This window comes from Anastrepha obliqua, chromosome 5 (genome assembly GCF_027943255.1).
Source record: "Anastrepha obliqua isolate idAnaObli1 chromosome 5, idAnaObli1_1.0, whole genome shotgun sequence".
Taxonomy (NCBI): Eukaryota; Metazoa; Arthropoda; class Insecta; order Diptera; family Tephritidae; genus Anastrepha; species Anastrepha obliqua.
This window is the reverse complement of record NC_072896.1, coordinates 50,358,566-50,379,316: the sequence shown is the minus strand read 5'-3', so window position 1 is coordinate 50,379,316 and position 20,751 is coordinate 50,358,566. Positions and strand designations below refer to the sequence as shown.

At 35.0% G+C, this 20,751-nt stretch overlaps 1 protein-coding gene across 2 annotated transcripts; it reads right to left on the bottom strand.

Moving 5' to 3' along the window:
- Positions 1-242: 242 nt before the first annotated feature.
- LOC129248156 (mitochondrial basic amino acids transporter) lies at positions 243-20,164 on the bottom strand. Of its 2 annotated transcripts, none has more exons than XM_054887602.1 (4): positions 20,020-20,164; positions 4,091-4,184; positions 1,382-1,843; positions 243-1,106 (listed from the first exon to the last, which is right to left on the bottom strand). In XM_054887602.1, exons 1-4 carry the CDS (start codon positions 20,062-20,064, stop codon positions 475-477), a joined length of 1,233 nt encoding a protein of 410 aa, XP_054743577.1. In that variant the 5' UTR covers positions 20,065-20,164; the 3' UTR covers positions 243-474. The 2 variants fall into 2 exon arrangements, with proteins under 2 accessions (XP_054743577.1, XP_054743578.1); XM_054887603.1 differs by lacking the exon at positions 20,020-20,164 and adding an exon at positions 7,475-8,053.
- Between the last annotated feature and the right edge of the window lie 587 nt (positions 20,165-20,751).

The window sequence follows — 20,751 nt, the reverse complement described above, 5'->3', positions numbered from 1 at the left end:
AGTCCCCAGTTTTTGTCGAACATAGATTTGCAGGAGTAGAGAGCTATGCAGACCTTTTTAACCTGATTTTTAATGTGGAGCTTCCAATGGAGTTTAGAGTCAAGTATCAATCATAAATACTTAACTTCCGCTGAAAGCGGGAGAAATTGGTTATTTAGTCTAGGAAGTCTAGAATGTAGAGGTTTTTATTTTCTGGAATAAAACAAATTAATTATAATCAAAGTACGTATAGGATACACTAATTTAGAGTTTAAAATGAATTTTTTATTTTCCCTTTATCAATTCAAAATACAACTGCCTTCTTTTACACAATTTTAAAGTATTATTTAGAATATATTTTGATAATTTTCATAGTTCCTAACTACAGACGACTATTTTATGCTTTAGCACTATTTATGTACATAAATAAGTATGTATGTATGTGTGTATGCAAAATGCTCATATGCACGAGAACGCTAAACCTGCATTGCAGTATTAATCGTAATCGTTAAAAATTTCTTTTATGTTCAAGCGTTCATCCTCAAAAACATAATATTTAAAATCATTATCGTTTTCTGGATAGAATTCATGTGCCAGCTCCTCAATATCTGAATGGCATACTGCTTCATTGAACGAACCCAATGTCTGTAGTATTTTTACCATAGTGCACCGCTTTTCGCGTACTTCACGGCGCTCCTTTTCATATCTATGTAAATACGAGAGTGGCATCTCCACAGTTATGGGAACACTCGAGATAGCCAGCTGATCTGCTGTTTGTAATTCCACATCCATATTTGTGTGTTTGGCCAAACCCAAAATCCACGCAACTACATAGAAACAGGCTGCGTTCGCAGGGAATGCTCGTATTATGGTTGAGTTGAGACCCCGGGAAAAGAAGCGTATGCCGTGCTTGTGATAATTCTTTACCGCACAATCCCAAGCGTCCTCGTATATTGGTGCTGAACTCATTCCGTCTGCTTGCAATAATGTTTTGACTACATCTGTAGGATAGCATACGAGCCAGGAGGCAATGCCGGCCATGCCACCGGCAGCAAGGGCATGAAGCACGTTGGGTTTTTCACTTAACGACATAAGCCACTCGTAGCTAACAAAGTAGGCGGCGAAAGCTGCGAAAGATATATGAAATTTATTAACACTTCCAAAAACCTAACACATTGCACATGAGAGGGCCATTCAACAGTTCTTAGGAAACGATAGGTAAAGATTTTTTATTTTAATTTATTAGTTTTTTATTCCGATACACTCTTATGAGCGTTTCTAGGCTATCCAAACATATGCATGTGTATACTGCTTGAACGACATTCGTTTTTTTTAAAGTGAAATGGTAATTACTTAGTGTGAATGTCGATATGCAGTTGTAATTTTTTTAAACTTTACGTACCTGGCACATCTCTGGCGGCTGTTATACCCAACCCACGAAACCCTCCTTTAAATCCGTCTCTCTGAATTATATGCCTTATGCATTGGAATGGACTTTTGAATTGAGGCGCTTTTGGATCCAGATGCTGTAGCTGCATACGCGTCTTAGCTAATTCCATTGGCGAACACGCTATACTTTGCGAAAGGCCCGAAGCACAGCCGGCTATAAAATGCGAAAATAAGGAATTGGAGTCCTCTATTTGCCGTTGTACATTTCCATAAACACCGAAGACTATGGCATTCACAACACTGATCCCCATCAGTGGGCTGGACATGCCTCGATACAGACTACGCGTACCATCAGTTTGAATTAGTGATGAGATGCAGTGGAACGTACCTCGGTAAATGGGATTCTTAACATCTTGCATTTGTAGGTGGACTTTAACCGTATCGAAGGGATGACCAACCAATACACCCGCACAGCCTGCAAAAATTTTAGAAAAAGTTGTTGGATGAATTTGTAAGTAGCTGTTAAAAAATACCAAATTTATAGACAATATGGTAAATATTGAAAAATTTGCCTACGTGTTTTTAGATTAAAGGAAAAAAAGTATTAAAGTAAAAAAGTATTGTCGGAGACAAAAGTGTTGTTAAGGTGCTATAGCAAAATTTTAGAGCTATAATTTTATAAATCGCTTTAGTCGATTAGATATCTCACAAAAGGGTCGTTTTGGCCTCTTTTTTAGAAAATTTAAGTAAAATGGCATTTTGAATATCGCTAGAGGATTATAATATTCTTTGCCAGAAAATTTCACTAGGGGTCCCCTCTAGCGACCTAAACAATGCCATTTTACTCGGCCTCTCTAAAAACGTTACCAACACGATTTCGTGAGAGAGCTATTGGGTTAACTTGTTCTACAAAATTAGTCCTCATAAAATTTTACTACATACATATATTCGCCCTAACAACATATTTCTCTACGACAAGTATTTTAACTCTTTCCCCCATTTATTCTAAAAACACTTAGGCAAAATATTACAAATTTAAAATGGCCATATCAAAAAAATTTGACTGAAGAATCCAAGACGATTTTGACGTTTTACTATTTGGGTCTAAGACTTTCATCCTGCGTTACTTTCATAATGCTATTATTTTCTTCGGATTATTTGAGAAAATTGATCGAATAATAAAAAAAATAAAAAAACCGAATTGCAAATTTTTTTATATAATAATTTGTCACAAAAACTTCAATTAGTTTTTTTCTTAAAAATAAATATTATTATTTATTACATTACCTATTAAATATACCAAAATACTGAATTGATAATTTAATATTAAACTAATAATAATCGCTGAATTATTTGATTTCTTTATAATTTGCCATCAGTAATTAAAAAAATAATTATAATTTTTACCCTTAAATAAAATAAAAACAATTAAAAAGAAAGTAATCAAAGACCGCCGTAGCCGAATGGGTTGGTGTGTGATTACCATTCGGAATTCACAGAGAGGTCGTTGGTTCGAATCTCGGTGAAAGCAAAATTAATAAAAACATTTTTCTAATAGCGGTCGCCCCTCGGCAGGCAATGGCAAAACTCCGAGTGTATTTCTGCCATGAAAAAGCTCCTCATAAAAATATCTGCCGTTCGGAGTCGGCTTGAAGCTGTAGTTCCCTCCATTTGTGGAACAACATCAAGACGCACACCACAAATAGGAGGAGGAGCTCGGCCAAACACCTAACAGAAGTGTACGCGCCAATTATTTATTTTTTTTTTATAATCAAAGAAAGTTTATCATATAATAAAAAATCTGAATCGTTGATTATTTTTAATTTGTCCCAAAAAATCTTTAAATAATAATAGTTATGATTAAAAAATGTATCACAAAACCAAAAACGAATAAAATGGAACTGCTAATTTAATAACTAATTAATGATAATCGCTGATTTTTCTGATTTGTATAATATGACAAACATAATAAAAAGAGTAATAATAGTTCAATAACTAATAATAGTTATAATTTTTTACCTAAACACAAAAAAAATATATATAAAAAATAATGCGATATTTGCTTTTTGAATTATTTGAGAAAGTTTTTATTTAAAAAAAAAATATGAATTGCAGATTTTGTATAATTTGGCACAAAAAATTCAATAAATAATAATAATTATTATTTTTATTTGAAAAAATGTACCAAGTAACCGAAAACAACTTAATTGCTAGTTCAATAATAAACGCTGGTTTTTCTGATTTTTTATAATTTGTCTCAAATATTCAAAAAAAAAAAATTCATTACATAACAATAAATATAAATTTGTACCATAACAAAATAAACAAAACATAAACAAAATAAAAAATAGTGCGATTACTTTGTTTTTAGAATATTTGAGAAAATGTGTCAAATAATCAAAGAAGAAAAAAATAAAATAATCGACGATTTTTTTTATAATCTGTTAAAAGTAATTAAAAATAATAATTTTATTATTTATTTATTTATTACATTAAAAATAATTAATATAATAATTTTATTTTATAATTTAATTATTTTCAATGGCAAATAAGTTTTTTATTTTTTATTTATTTTTAACTTTTTTTTATTTAATTAATTTCTTTTTTCTTTTCTAATTCCAACGCCTGAGTTATGGAAAACATTATTTTGATTAATAGAAACACAATATTAATTTTATTACTTATGGTAAAAATAATTGAAAATTTGCTTTTTTGAACTTACCACCAAGACAACCCGCAACAAAATCGAACGCCATCGCTATATGGGTACTATTCACAGGAACTATAGGTTGTAGGTGTACACCCTCTGGAGGGGTCTGAAATTAAGTAATCAAATGTTGATTAGGTATTTATACACATAAATTATGTGTGCGAATATAATTAGTACTAATACAAGGTGGCACAGAATTGATCATCCAATTATGTTTTTGAATAACTTCCTTATTCTTTTTCTTGATTGACGCTATAACCGCTTAAGCGATTTGGCCGAGTTGTTTCTCTCTAGGTACCAGTCGGACACACCAAGTGATCTTTCCAACGTAGAGGAGGTATTCCTTTTGCTCTGCTACCACCAGTTGGTACCGCATCGAATACTTTCAGAAATATACGTACTAAATGTATTTTTTTACATAAAAAAAGATTTTAAATGATGGTAAACTTTGCGCCCTCCATTGCTACTGTTTGTAGATCTTCCAAAAGGATGATTAATTTTGCGCCACCATGTAGGTATAAAGATATGTATGCACATATTCACAAACGTACATATATAATATATCTGTTGAACTAGTTTTCATATAATCATTTTCCTAATTTCTTATAATAATCATAAATAAACATTAATTTACTACCAAAAGGGTCTTAGTCTATAAGGATTCATTTCCATGTTCATTGGAGTAAACTAAAAATTACGAAGTATTCTATTTAAATTATGTGATCGGATATTGTAACTTGAAGTCTGTTATGCATTAAAGGCAAACTTTCATCCTGAGCATTAAACGACAAATTAGTCACGTTTCCACAAAACATACGTAAAATGCCAGAAACATGCGAAAAAGTCGTGACCAGCGCTGATCAAAGTTTTCAATAATATATGTATGTATGCATATATGTATGTCTTTTTACATAACTAATTGATTATTTATAAATCAAGATTATTTCATAGAAATTTTAATAAATAAGAGTGTTGCGCTCTGTGCTAACTAATATATTTGCTAGGTTTGCGGTTCCAAAAATAGAACAGACAACCGCTGGCTGAGTTCCTTGGATGGTCAATTCCCCGGCAAGAAAGTTTTCGCTAGTCAATTAGATTCCTTTCTAATATAACGCAAACACCAGCCGAAATCTGCCCCATATGTAAGTATATCATAACCCAAAGCCATTTTAAACCCATCTTCCTAGCTTGTATTCGGAAAATTTTCATGGACATTGTAAAATTTTTACTCAGAATATTTAAAAAAACTTCCGGTATGCAGCTTAATAGATGATGGAATTTTGGTTTCAAGTGGTTCAAAAATCGCGTTGGTTTTTGACAATTTTTTCTGCTAACGCTGTTCTTCCACATAAAAAAATGTGGAGTGGGCGTTAAATGGAGAAAATGCACAAGACCGCGTCCGAAAAAAATCTCAAAAATTAGTGTGATTGTGCGGAATTAAGCTTCAAAAAGGCATTTAAACTACCTAACTATTGTACTGCGTTTTAAGCTGAGATATTTGCTGAAAAGAAACCAGCAGATTTTACAGACGCAACATTTACGTAGATAGCCAAGCGGCTATAAAAGCGAAGAAATCATACTGTGTATCATCCAGAGGCAAAAAATGTTGAAGGAAAAGAAATAAAACCTAGGAACAGATGGCAGTGACAGACTTTGATGGGATTTAAAACCCAATCCTTCTGGCAACATAGAAACGACTGTGGGGAATTTTTGATAGCGTTGCCACAATGGAGTTTTGAAGAACATCTAGAAGATTTTAGTTCTAACCTATTGATTTCGATATCGGTTTCTATTTTCAAGCTTTGACATTGTGACACTCAGATTCAATAATCAGATTTCATGGTTTGAAGATTGCCCTGTAGGAATACTTAAGATACGAGAGCAATAGTCATACCTTTGGCAACATCATACGAAGGCTACAACATACATAGAAAGCCAAAGCCACCAGACGAATCCGCATCATACTCGAACTTCAAATCACTAACAGACTGAGGAACAAAATTGGAAATTGGCGAAGAGGTTAGCCACTTCATTAGCAGAATTCACACTTTTATCATGGGAAAATAAGGCAGATGGAATGCTAAAGCAATTGTTTCTTTAGGTTTTATGAGGCTCCATAAAGATTTGGACTTATTTTTATATTGGCTTCATAATTCAAAATGTAGTTAGTATGTAAAAACTCAGTTAGGCTAGTTAGTTATATTTTTTAGTATATTCTTTAAACTTCACAAAATGAATAGATCTTTTGGAATTTTTTTTTTTTTTTGAATTTACGAACGAATTTTTTTCCAGGTCCTTTAAACTTTTAGTATGCCAATATTTATTTCATATTGCCTCTTTGGCGTTAACACCCTTTTTGGGTGATTGGCCCTCCTATTTGGGGAGTGCGTCTTTATGTTGTTGACTCTGTTTTTTATGAGGAACTTGTTCATGGCAGGCCTCTTTGACTTAAATACAATATACTAAAGCAACTTGAGATTTCTAAACCAGAAAACAACAGGTCCCAATCAATAGTAGAGGCGAACTCGTAGAGTTCAATTCCAGGAAACTGGGTATTGTAGGGGTATGCCAAGAGCAAACCACAAATCTACGCTGACAAACCAGCCACAATTTAAGCAGTTAAACGCAATAGTACTCGTTTGCGAAGATTGAATATGTCGGAGAGATGTTCCATCACTAATGCATTTCCGTGATGATCGTTCACACGATAGTCGGTTCTACGCTACCGGAACTACTCGGACTTATATCCGGCCAACAACACTCACTCCTGCAGTACTCCCAAAGTATTTATAGGGAATATTTACACGGTTGCAACAACAACACCATATTAATGGCATGAACCAAATTTGTAGCCAAATATAAAATCTGCTTAAATCCTTTGTTGGTTTTATACCAGTACAAAAACGGAAAACATTTATTAAAAAATCTTGTTTTATTATCACCAGCGTGTGAACTTAAAATGAGTTACTGAAACTTGCATATATATTTCTCAAATACCATAACTTTGCGCTCTCACAGGACTATTATAATATTTTATCATTCAATAAATAATTTATCAAAAAAATAAAATTTGTCGCGTACACTTCTGTTAGGTGTTTGGCACTGCTCCTTTTCCTATTTGTGGTGAGGGTTTTGATGTTCCAAAAATGGACGGACCTACAGTTTTAAGCCGACTCCGAACGGCGGATATTTTTTTGAGGAGATTTTTCATGGCAGAAATGCAATCGGAGGTTTGCCATTGCTTGCCGAGTGGCGTTCGTTATTAGAAAGAACTGTTTTCTATCCTTTGGTATTTGATGCACGTAGATTCGAACCTACGCACCTCCGAGTTTTATTATTATAAATAATTTTTTCTTAATAATTTGTAAATTATAAATCCAGGAAAGTTAGATTTACCTTTGAATTTTCACAAGAATTTCAGTTCTTAATAAACGATTTGAAGTAATAAATTTTGCTTAGAAGTTTTCTAAATGTTACTGATTTGATTTGATTATTTAATTAACATATTTTTTCGCTTTATTTTTATTTTATATTTTATTTTATATGCACATTCTCCACTTTATCACAGTGTCAGTACTCTTGAAAGTTTCCATGTGCGCGTTAACAATTAATTTCATAGTAACTCACTAAAATTTAAACCTTTCCTCGTCAAAGCCGGGTTTCAAATGTGTACAGAAATTGAAAAAAACGCAAAAAATACCCTCCAAAATTATCACAAAATTATTTTCCGCATTTAACTGATAGCAAATTTTTACGCTCAATTTGCTATTAAATTCATTTAGGAACCTTTATGATAGTTTAATTTTCTTTGAGATCACAGCAAACACATTTGGGAGAGCTAAACGAATTTGAAATCTGAGGCACAGAGCCACGCAGTATTTGCCTTATATGTATGTGCATATATTTGTTTCTGATTAATTTTAGAAATAAATTTGTACGTTAAACGAAAATGTGAGCGTCTGGTAGCAATATTCAGACTCGACTTAAACCCACTCGCTAATCGCCACCTCTGCAGACGTAATCGAAGATGCGCACAATTCATTTAGAATAACAAAACTTGCTCTCAGTTTGACGTTGAACTGATAAGAAGTTAGGAGCACGAGAAGAAAAAAACCAAAAAGCCAGAGGAAATAACTCGCAAAAAATAGAAATTAGCGTTCAACTATGATATTCATTATGCTACAGGAGTCAAAGTATACCTACATACATACATACTTACGTATACGTATTAGCAGTTCGAATTTTGAGGTTATCAGTTGGTAATGCCGTTATATGAAAGCGTACACAGAAATTTGTTTTGAACTGCCTATCAACGGATATTGATTTAAAAATTTTCACTTTCTATGCCAACGGGTCGTGCATTAGAAATATATATAGTAATAATACAAAATTTATAAAAGTATAAAATTTGTGATAGTTCATTAGCGATTACGGCATAATGGTGCAATGTGATTGATAAATTGAACTGGCTGCATCAAGGAAGTGGTGGTACGCACACACTTGTATGGAGGTAGGTATCAAGAACAGTTAGATTCTGTTAAGATTACGCTTAGCTTCATATTCAAAGAAAAAAAAAACACAGTTTGCTTGAGCAATTTTTTCAAGCAAAAGTGTCATCCACTTGTTTATGTTGCAAAGAGAAAAAACTTACATTTTTCACAGTGTATATTTCCATATAAGTATGTACGCAGTCAGCAATTGTATCACTGACCGTTGTTTTTCCACAAATTGATAGTGGAAAAGTACAAAATATTGTAGGATTAAGTGGGCAAGTGTTTGATGGTGTAGTCCACGATCAGTGCAATGTCGCAAGTGGAAATTTCAAAAAATTTAGAGAACCAAAATTTCTATTAATATTTGTTTGCTTACTTGTGGCGAAAACATTTGAGAAAGTATACTTTCCATGCTTATACTACTAAGCATGTAACGCTCAGAATTTAGGTAGGTAGGTAGGTGAAATGGTTGAAGTGCACCTGGCACTCCTCAAGTATCACTAAAGCGCCGTTTTGATACCATTATGAGACCTCCAACAGGCAGATATCTACAGCCAGCCAGAGCTGTTGATATAATGGGGAAGATTGATTGGTTTAGGTTGGCGCACTGCACCAGGCTGTCGAAGAAAGGAGCGCCCAGTGACCTTTGTCGTCTAGCTGCCAAACCCGGGCATTTACAGAGAAAATACTCTGCAATCTCCTTCTCTGAAAGGTCACCACAGCTTCTGCAATGGGGGCTAAATGGTAACCCTAGCTTTTCCGCGTGTGTGCCGATCGTCCAGTGACCGGTAAACACAGCTACGAGTTTGGAAATTGAATGGCGAGGAGTCCAAAGAACTTTCTGAGTCCTTCGTATATCATACTGGGGCCAGGATTTTCGAAATAGCACATGAAGAAATGGAGCTCCACCTTTTCTGCGCTTTCCTGAGAAATAATTTGTGCAGTTCCCATTCAGAATTTAGTGGCGCCGAAAATTTACATCAAAATTTGTGTACACACATACATACATAGATGTGTGCTAATAAGTCAATAAAAAGCTGCTTGTTCTATACACATTTACACAAATATATGCAGGTTTCTAAAAAGTACATATAATAAAACTGATATGCGCATTTCTCTTTATAATTTTTTACTAAAAATGTTATTTGGTGTTTGTGTTGATAACCTTTCGCAGCTAAAATTTGCAAAGTTTCTAGCGACAGAACACGAAATATACATATATTTTATTATATATTTAATTAATTATTATTAAAAATACGTTGGCATATACACTGCGTTAAATAACTACGAGTACTTCACAGAGACTTATTGAGAAGTTTTGACAAATTTTTTCTTGCTTATTTAATTTTAATAACTTAAAAATGTTAATATTTTTTAACCCATTCCCCTACTGAAACTCTTTAAATTCGTGCCTCAAACTTGTAGCAAATTAAAAAAACAAAAGGTAAAAAACTTTTCATCAAAATTTCAAACTTTTTAATCACCATTTTTAAATTGAAAATTAAATTTAAATTTCGAAATGTCCAGTACTCCCTAGATGGCGAAAATTTGCAAAAGTTGTCTCACTTCAAAACGTGTATTTTATTATACCAAAATTCAAAATTCGAATTTTTTCCAGATGCTACTATTTTTTCATAAAAATTATTCAAATTAAATATGAAATAAATATATTACCAAAATTTGTCAATAAATATCCTCCAATTTGAGAGAACGAATTTTACTTGTTCTCATGACATCGGCACCTAAAATTCGTAGCCTTGCTCTAGCAAATGCGGGACTCTCACAGAGAAAATGCTCAGTGCCGTCCGCCTCCTCTAAGCAAGGCAGGCATATCGGATCCTCAATGAATCCAATGGTAGTCATATGTTGACCCCATGGATCCTGTCCTGGCTTTTTTAGAAGGCAAGCCGACAGTTTTCTGTTCAAGCTTGTCACAAAATACTTTGCAGCTTTGCAGCGTTCCAGACCGGACCTTCGCTCTTTATGTAAATTGCACACATAACCGCTGGCCCACTTCTTTATTCCTGAAGAACTGATTCCGATTATTGGCGCTGGTCCCTGTGGGGGAACCGCAGATCCACAGTTAGCCAATTCATCAGCAATTTCATTCCCTTGATCCCCGCAGTATCCTGGAACCCATATAAGTATGAGCTTATTCTGTCTTGCAACAGAATTAAACTTCTTATATTCTTGAACAATCTTTGAGGTTTACTTTGCGTTCTCCAAGCCTCTATTCGTAGTAGTACGCCGTTGTCTGCAATATTTAATTCGAGCTTCCTTCGCTTCCTCCGAAAGTTGTCCGATCGGCAAAACAACCGATTGTGTAATCTAAAAATGCATAAAAAGCGGCGAACGCTATTTCCGTATTTCCTACTACTATCAAAATCATTTCAGTTGTAAACTTTTTCTAAATCCCAGCAAAATGTTGCTTCATGATATCCTTATCAGTTGCGCCTCGCGCTTGCCACTTCTTAACTAACGTGAAGCAATAATTAGAAACAGCGAATCCAGGCGTGAAGAGTAGACAACCCAAAGCCAAGATAATCTTTATTTGCTATAAATTCGACGACAGTGCATAGTCGCAGGCGGACGATACTTTTGCCAAGCAATACTGTTGCTTTCATCACGCAATTGAAACGATACAAACGAAAATACAAACAAAAATTCAACAGTGAACTATGTAATGGATCATATATATTGACAAATTTTTGTCTCTATGTTCTGTGACCGGAACTGACTTACTGATTAGAATGGATGAAAAAGTGCTGAAGCCATCACTCTAATTTAGCTTTTCTAACATGGTCCGCTTCCCAGGCTGATAGCCCTCTTTTTTGTCAAATATATCTGCTCAGAGTTGCCACTAGAACTAACATTATTCATTACTTTATACTTTTCCGGACTATCACCAGCGCTTCTGATAACATTAACTAGATTTTCGAGCTTATAACGGGTGATCAATTAAGAGGAGTTTTTTTCATTTGCGTTTTTTTACAGATCGCGCGCGAGTTGTGGCAAACTGTCATCGTGGATTTGTTGAACAGCGTTTGGCATTTCATCATGGACTCACACCGCATCAACGTCTACAAATTGTTCAACTGTATTATGAAAATCAGCGTTCTGTGACAAATGTTTTTCGTGCGCTTAGACCGCATTATGGTCAACATAATCGGCCTGCCTTAAACACTATTCGACATACCATCAACAAATTTGAATCCGAATATTCATTGGTGGATAATTCTCGACCGAATAGACCACGTCCAGCAAGAAGCATTGAGAATATAGCGGCAGTAGCAGAGAGTGTACGTGAAAACCGCGATGAATCGATTCGGCACCGTTCTCACCAACTTGAACTGTCGTATGGAACAACTTGGTCAATTTTACGGAAGGATCTTCATTTAAAAGCATACAAAATACAGCTCGTACAAGAACTAAAGCCAAATGACCTTCCTGCACGTCACCGTTTTGCTGATTGGGCTCTTGAAAAGATTGAAGAAGATCCGCTGTTTTCGAGCAAAATTTTGTTCAGCGATGAGGCGCATTTCTGGCTCAATGGTTACGTCAATAAGCAAAATTGCCGTATTTGGGATGAAGAGCAACCAGAACAGGTTCAAGAGCTACCTTTACACCCAGAGAAAACAACGGTCTGGTGTGGTTTATGGGCTGGTGGAATCATCGGTCCATATTTTTTCAAAAATCATGATGGCCGCAACGTAACTGTGAATGGTGCTCGCTACCGTACCATGATATCGGACTTTTTGCTACCTGAAATTGAATCTAATGATCTCTACGACATTTGGTTTCAACAAGACGGAGCCACTTGCCATACAGCTCGTGAAACAATGACTTTATTGAGAAGTCATTTCGGAGAGCAGCTGATTTCACGTTTAGGACCTGTAAGTTGGCCACCAAGATCTTGTGATATCACACCTTTGGACTTTTTTCTTTGGGGATTCGTGAAGTCCAAGGTCTATGCTGATAAACCAGCTACGATTGAAGCTCTGGAAGCCAACATTACGCGTGTTATTCACGACATACCAGTCGAAATGCTCGAACGAGTGATTGAAAATTGGACCTTCAGAATGGACCGCTTTAAGCGTAGTTGCGGCCAGCATTTGAATGAAGTCATATTCAAAAAGTAAATGTCAAAGAATGTCCTTTCAAATGATAAATAAAGCTTTTGAACATATATTAATTTACATTTTTGTTTTTTTTTTAACTATTGAAAAAAGCACCTCATGATTGATCACCCGTTATTTGAGCAATTAGTATTTTTGAAATACACCGTGAAGCAATCAAGCCCTCTACTCTTTACTTTTCTTACTCAATAAATCGAACTTCTTTCGCGGCCGCTCGGTCATTTTGTTTGTGGATGCTGATGGTTGAAGTTTAATGTCTGCCTTCATTGAAGACTAAATCTCGCATCTTCAATTTGTTGTATAGTTTTTTTAAATTACTCTTTATTTTTTTATTTTCTTCTAACTTTGAGGTAAAACTGCTGATGGAATGCTTTGCTTCTTTCATTGACCCTTCGTTGATGCCTGAAAAATCATATTTCAAGGACAAATACTCATAATGCACGTTGTTTTTGTAATTTTTTCCATGTTCCACAGCCATTCTTCAAAAAGTATAGTCTCGATATTGAGTAAAAATGATAAAAAAAATTTTAAAAAATTGTTGTACAGAAATGTGCAGACAGAAATTGTTATACTCGTATTTAAAATCTATAGAATCATAACTGTAACTTATGTCACAGTGATCACACAATTTATTCGTACACTCACAGTTAAAAACAGTTACACCTGTTACTTAGCACGATTTATACAACAGAAAAAAATTTGGATATATTCGTAAAAAATAACATTTTTATTCAATATTTAAGGAACAAAAACTTCCACATTCATTTTTGGAATTAGAGAACTTAAGACAATAACGAAATAAGGTTTTCTGATTCTCCTTTCTAAGAGCTGCCAAACATACTCAAGAGGCTTCAGATCCGGCGATTGAGGTGGAGTTTTAAGTTGCTTACTGTGGTAAATAAGCCATTCTTGCACGAGATAAGATGAGTGTTTTGGGTCATTGTCTTGTTGAAACAAGAACCCGCTAGCATCCAGTCCAAGTTTAACAGCACTATCATGCAAATTATTTTTCAAAATGTTTAAATACAGATGTTTATCCATTTCTTCATCAATAAAAACCATTTTTCCTACTCCAGATGCAACTATGCACCCCTAAACCACTACATTCCTCCTCCATGGTTAACTGTAGGAATAAGATTTTTTTTAATTTTCTTCTTCGCCAAACTTTTGTCTTCTGCTCCGAAAACATTAAATTTCTGAACTGAAACTACATTTTTCTAAAAAGTATCTGGCTCCTGTATAAACACAACATTATAAAGCAATGGCATCCAATATCACAACAAGATCACAATATTAAATTTTTTACACATTTTTTTTGTACGGAACCCTTATTTAGACTGTACGATACCCAAAAATATGTATATGGGTATGTCGGTAAGAAACTTAAAAAATGTTTAATTTATAATGTTGAAGGATGTTAATTTAACGTTTTAAGCTTTTTCCATTTTCACAAATACTTTCATTTATGGCGTGCACTATTGTACATACAATATCTCAAGACAGTTGTAAAGAAAGCAATAAAAAGAAAAAAATATATGTACACATTTCACCTACAGTGAAGACTAATAATTAAAGTAGAGCTCATGAGCAAAAGGCTGTTCTAAGCTTGAAAATGCCAAAAGCTGCTGCCATTGGCATCAACTAAAAACTTGTATAAATGCAAAAGCAAAATCAAATAAAATTGTTAGTTTTGTACATTGTTGGGTAAGTAAGCTGAAAAATATAATAATAAAGGTTATTTTAAAAGTAACGCCTAAATGTCAGTAGGGAATAATTTCTAGGCGGTACCTTTTGTTTGTCAAGTAGACAGATGCACAATGTGGCATGATAGAATAAAGCATTAAAATTATTGCAACTTATTAAAAAAAATTTCGATCTTTCAGAACAACACATCGCAATATTTCTGAATTTCTTTAGTGGAAATAATCATCCAAATGAGTAGACAGTTCAAACTTTGGCGAAAAAATTTCGAGAAAATGGTTCTGTCGAAAAAAGAAAAAGGACTTGCAGTCAGAAATTTGGGCGTTCTGTTGAGATTATTGCTGCTGTAGCGCAAAGTGTTGCTGAACAACCACTTCGATATCTCGACTTTCTCAACAATTAGGCATTCACGAATCGACTGTTTGGCGGATTTTACATAAAGGCTTACATTTGCATCCTTACAAAATTCAATTAAGATAAGAATTGAAGCCAACAATTCATTATCGACGCAGAAATTTCGTGAATTTGTTCTTTGAACATGATTCTGGTTTCTCTTTGAATGAATTTGTCAACAGACAAAATTTTCGCATCTAAGGAAAAGAAACCCCTTGAGTAATTCCAGAAAAATCATTACATACACTAAAATGGAATGTTTGGTGCGGCTTTCAGGCTGGTGAATAATTGGCCCTTTTTTTCGAAGAAGAAAATGACATCGCCATATCAGTAAACATCGCCATAGACAACTGACTGAAGATTTTTGTTGCCTGAGCTTGAAGGAACTGACACAGACGATCTTTATTTTCAACAGGATAGCGCCACAAGTCTCACACAACACAGGAAAACATTGCATTATTGCAATCTGGGTTTCTCGGTCGATTAATTTCTCCTAATGGTGACTAAAACTGGCCACCTAGACCATGCGATCTAACTCCACTAGAGCACTTTTTATTAGGTTTTTTGAAAATGTGTAAATAAGTCAACAACGATTCCAGAGTGGAAACAGAACATTTGGATCGAGATTGTTGAACTAAATGCGGTAATGTGTTAGCGAGTCCTTGAAAATTTTAATTCTCATATGACAGCCTATAGACGTACTCATGGTGGGCATTTAAGTTATGTCATTTTACAGATATGATAGTTAAGAGCCGAATTTTGAATAAAACTAGTGAAAGATGAAATAATCTAAATTTTAAAATTTTTATTTTGAAACAACATCTATCTAAGCGCGTCTTTTGAAATACTCTTTATAAAGTGAGGCAGCCAGTTTGCTGTACGCACATCTGAAGCTTCTTTCTATTCATTCTTGATTTTAAATCAAGAAAGTTTTAAGGGCGAACTGAAACCGAACGGTACACTTTCAAGAGCTCAAGTAATAAACAGGCAAATACTTTTTAAAAGTCCCATATTTTTTATAAAAAAGCAAAAGTAGGTAAACAAGTTTTAAGCACATTAATTTCAACTCGTAGCATATACAAATGTGCATATGTGTGTTTGTAAATGTAACATAAAAACTTATTTTCAAATGTTTGTATGTAGTACTAGAAATTATTTAATAATCATAGTTGAATAATTTAATATTGCAGTGTAAAAATAATAGGTTATCTGTATTTTCACCTGAGAGCTGACCTGCGTATACAATACAATTGGAGCTTACACCCTTTTTGAATGTTTGGCCGAGTTCCTCCTCCTATTTGTGACGTGCGTGTTTTCCCATAAATGGAAGGACCTAAAGCCTTATGCCCGCAAGAAATGGCAGATGGTTTATGAGATGCTCAGGTTAGGTTAAGTTATGGTGGTAGTCGGTCCGTACGACCAACTCACTTAGACCTTACAGGTCTGTTGGGATACCGATGTGCGACACGGGAACTTTGTTTATTTATCTTCATAAAACCATTTTGAGGCTCTTATGAAGCGCAGGATTGGTCTAAGGTTCTGTAAGATAATTGAAAAAGTATTTACCTAGACAACCTGCTTTGATTTTAGCTAAGGCTGGAAAATTGCAAAGGAAGTGCTCATGCGTATTTAGATATGTAGCCACTTCTTTTATAGCTAGAACCTCTGCCTGATAGACGCTGCAGTAGTCTGGTAGTCGAACGGATAGTTCCAGTCCTAATTCCTTCGAAAATACTTCATAGCCAATCTTATCATGTAGCCTGGAACCATCTGTGTAGATATTTAACCCCTATTCTTGACGGTATGCTCATCTTTAAGAGCTTGTCGAAGGTGAGTCTAGGAATAGAATAGTCTATGTCTTGTTTGTGACTGTTCAGAGAGTACAAAATGCAGGCGTGGCCAAATCACCGTTCTTTCGATAGCGTCATACTTTTGAGTCTAAGTACCGACGCGGCGGCCACATGTTTCCCTACGAGATTTAGTACAGGCAAATTGATTAGCACTTCCAGCGCTTTGTTTGGGGTAGTCCTCAAAGCACCAGAGATGCATAAAAAAACTATTCTTTGGACCGCGTAACTCGCGTTTTGAGCAGATGGCTACCATAAAAGTATTTTAGGAGGCTCGTGCTAGAAATACTCTCAGAGGTTTGCCATTACCAGTCGAGGAGCGACCGCTATTAGAAAAAACGTTTTGTATCATTTGGTATTTCGTACCCGTGAGTTCGCAACCCGCGCGCTTCCGAATTGTAGTGACGCACCAAGCCATTCAGTTATGACGATCGCTTTAATGGCAATAAAAATGTTAAATAAACAAAAAGGAATGTTCGGCTTCTTTTTGCCGAACCCGAACAGAGACTGCTGAATTATTACAGTTTATCTTCATACACATACATATAAAACATTAATGGGCATGACAAAATAGTTTGAGCATTTTTTTTATTTTGCATAAATATTTTACGTAACTCGTTTTGTTTAAATGTTTTATTTAAATACTTAATTCTAAAATGTATCCGATATGAATTTAATTAGCTTCAAATTGGAAAAAAATTCAATAAGTAGATTGAATATTTTTTGCAAAATGTGGCAGAAGAAAGCACATTGAACTGGTAGTATCACTAGAGAATATGATTTGATTTTTTCCTTTTTATTTGGTCTCTACATTGGCAAATTTCCTTTAAGTTACTTTGAACTGTCAATATTTTCTTTATAGATTTGGACATTTAGCAAAAACAAACTATGAAGCGGCGCAAAATTAACAACTTTTGACATTTGATGACGGATAAATGATTTTTATTATTAAATAAAAAAATTATTTTGAGCGATGGAAATTTTCATTCCGAACTTTCCGCGCCCCATTGTTTGTGGCTTGTATAATGCAACTGTGACACTTGTGAGCTAGCGCCAAATGAATTTGACGTACGACGCTATTTGCAAAGATTATAAATTTTCCGATAAGGTGATTAATTTTGCGCAACCTGTTATAAACATGCTGGTGTGGTATGTGGATCAAGTTTAATGAATGCTAGTGTCCGATACGGGCCCCTTTGGAATGATATTCAATTTAAAGTAAAATATTAAGAATCAGTAGTTGAGTTTCTCTCAGTACAAAAGCATGGACTTTAATAAAAAAATTGGTTTGTTGTTAAAATGTGTTTATAATGATTACTAACGTAAAAAAAATATTTAAAAATTATTGATTATTATTATTGGATCAAAATCTTTTGCAAAATATGCTCTCAGCTGAATTACGCACTTTTCCTTCTAAGAAAAACATCGTTGTTTTCACAGCGTTGCCACTCCAGTGTATTTACTACTACTAAAGTCACTTTTTTAAGCTCTTGCTAACTACGAGGGTAATGCAATAAGTACCCATGTTTGATGACAGAAGGTGTTCCTGAGGGAAGTTGGTTAGCATCGTGTGCTGCCATCTATCAAACGAAGGCAAAACAAATTTCAGACTGACAGGTTAGTTTGGATCTGGTAGCTATTCGAGTAAGACGTGTTTCGTGATTTTCGCTAAGATGGAAAAAGAGCAGTATCGTTCGGTAAAAGATAAAAGCAAAGTTGGATGCTGTCTATGGGGACGCTCCGTCATCCATAATCACAGTTAGATATTGGTTCAACGAACTTAAACGTGGGCGAACATCCGATCAAGACCGAGGAAAATCCTTCAAAAAGTCCTCGACATGTTTCTCGCTGATCGACGAACGAAAATGCGCGAAGTAACAGAGGCGACCGCCGTAGCCGAATGGATTGGTGCGTGATTATCATTCGGAATTCACAGAGAGGTTCGAATCTCGGTGAAAGCAAAATTAATAAAAACATTTTTCTGACAGCGGTCGCCCCTCGGCAGGCAATGGCAAACCTCCGAGTGCATTTCTGCCATGAAAAAGCTCCTCATAAAAATATCTGCCGTTCGGAGTCGGCTTGAAACTGTAGGTCCCTCCATTTGTGGAACAACATCAAGACGCACACCACAAATAGGAGGAGGAGCTCGGCCAAACACCTAACAGAAGTGTACGCGCCAATTATTTATTATTTATTTAACAGAGGCCATAAGTGTGTCGACCGGAACGGCAATTAATATTTAACATGATAAGTTGACGATGAAAAAATTGTTGGCCCGATGGGTGCCTCGATTGCTCAGAAGCAACAACAAGCGAAAGCAGCTGTTAACTTCGAAGCAGTGTTTGGAGCAATTTAAGCGAGATCCGTTGATGAAAACTGGATTCATCATTACACACCAAAAACTAAGCATTAATCAAAACAATCGATTTCTTCCGGTGAATCTGCTCCAAAGACGGCGAAGGTAGTCCCATCGGCCGGAAAAGTCATGGCGACTATTTTTTGGCATGCGATCGGCGTCATAATCGTGGATTTTTTAGAAAAAGAAAGAACCATCGCTGGACAATACTACAGTGAGTTACTGGACCGCTTTCACAAAAAATTGAAGGAGACACCGCCGCATTTGGCGAAAAAGAAGGTGCTGTTTCACCACGATAATACATCAGCATATTCATCGGGAGTTGTCGCCACTAAACTGCATGATTACATTATGAATTGCTGCCTCACCACCCATATTCACCCGATCTGGCTCATTGCGACTTTCTCTTGTTGAAAGGAGAAATGGAGAAAGGTTATCTTTCTAGGTTCTAGTTAGGAAAAATGTATCTTTCTAAAAAGCGACTACGTTGTGGAATAAAAAAAACTAAAAACAGTGGTGTCTTCATTTCTAACACGGGTACTTATTGAACTCCCTCGTAAAGTTGGCTATTATGTTGGGCTATGACAAAGCGCCATTATGTTTTATTTTCTGCATATAAAAATGGATAACTGACATAATATAGTATCTGATACTGATAATCTGTTTTTTTATTGTAGTAGTCCCCTCAATAAAGAACGACCAAACTGAACCCTATAAAGTTCATCATTTACTGGCATAAAAGTTGGCAGAAATGTGAACTGGTGGTGATACTGTTTTAATCAGTGCGGAACTTAGTAGTTGATTTATTATTATTTTCACATACTCTAATTGCAATAATTAAGAATTTTTCATATATATACATACATATGTACGTATGAATGTAAATATATTTATATGAAAAAATCCTCTTCAATAGCTCTGCCTCTTTGATATCAAAAACTCAATGACCTTTCTTTGACCAGCGGCTTATACACCTATTGAAGTGTAACTTTTGGAGACATTTGCAGAAACTCACCTCCTTGAGATGGTAAATTTTACAAAGCGATGGATTCGTGCCCATTTTTACTTATTAATAGCGAACTCTTTACTGGCGTAAAAAGCACAATTTTATTTCATTGTCTAAAAAAATTTACGATAAGGCTCCCCATAAAACTATAAGAAACTACAAATAAAAATATGATTGAAAAATATATAAATATATTATAAATGTCGAAGAGAAAATAAATAGAAAACAATAGAGTTGAAAAACGGAAAAAAATGTTATGACTTGGAAATGCAAAAAGTTCTAAAGCTCTCACCGCCAACGATTCGAAAGTTTGTATAATTTCTAGAGCATAATTTGGGTTTGTTGTGCGAGAGAAATTGTTAGCTTATTTGGTCCAAAGTGCGATTATGCAATGGTGATTTTCTTTTTGAATTTTTATTATTGGGTATGGAAATAAGTTTCCGTCCTTTCTTAGCCAAAGTTACGAATTATTTAAACAGTTCATTGGAAGCTACAACTTTACTCTATCTTTCAGGCAGCATTCGGATTCCTCTGACGAAAAATTCGAGTTCTTTTGACTTGATCCATTCATTGAGCCAGGGTGCGATGCTCTCGTAAAAAGTGAACCGCTCTCCAATAAGGGCTGACTGCATTGATCGGAATACGGTGGGTGGGGCAAGATTTCCCAATTCAGTCTCTCTAAATATTTTGAACCGATTTAGCAACGTGTGGCTTGACGTTATCATGCAGCAAAATCAGTTT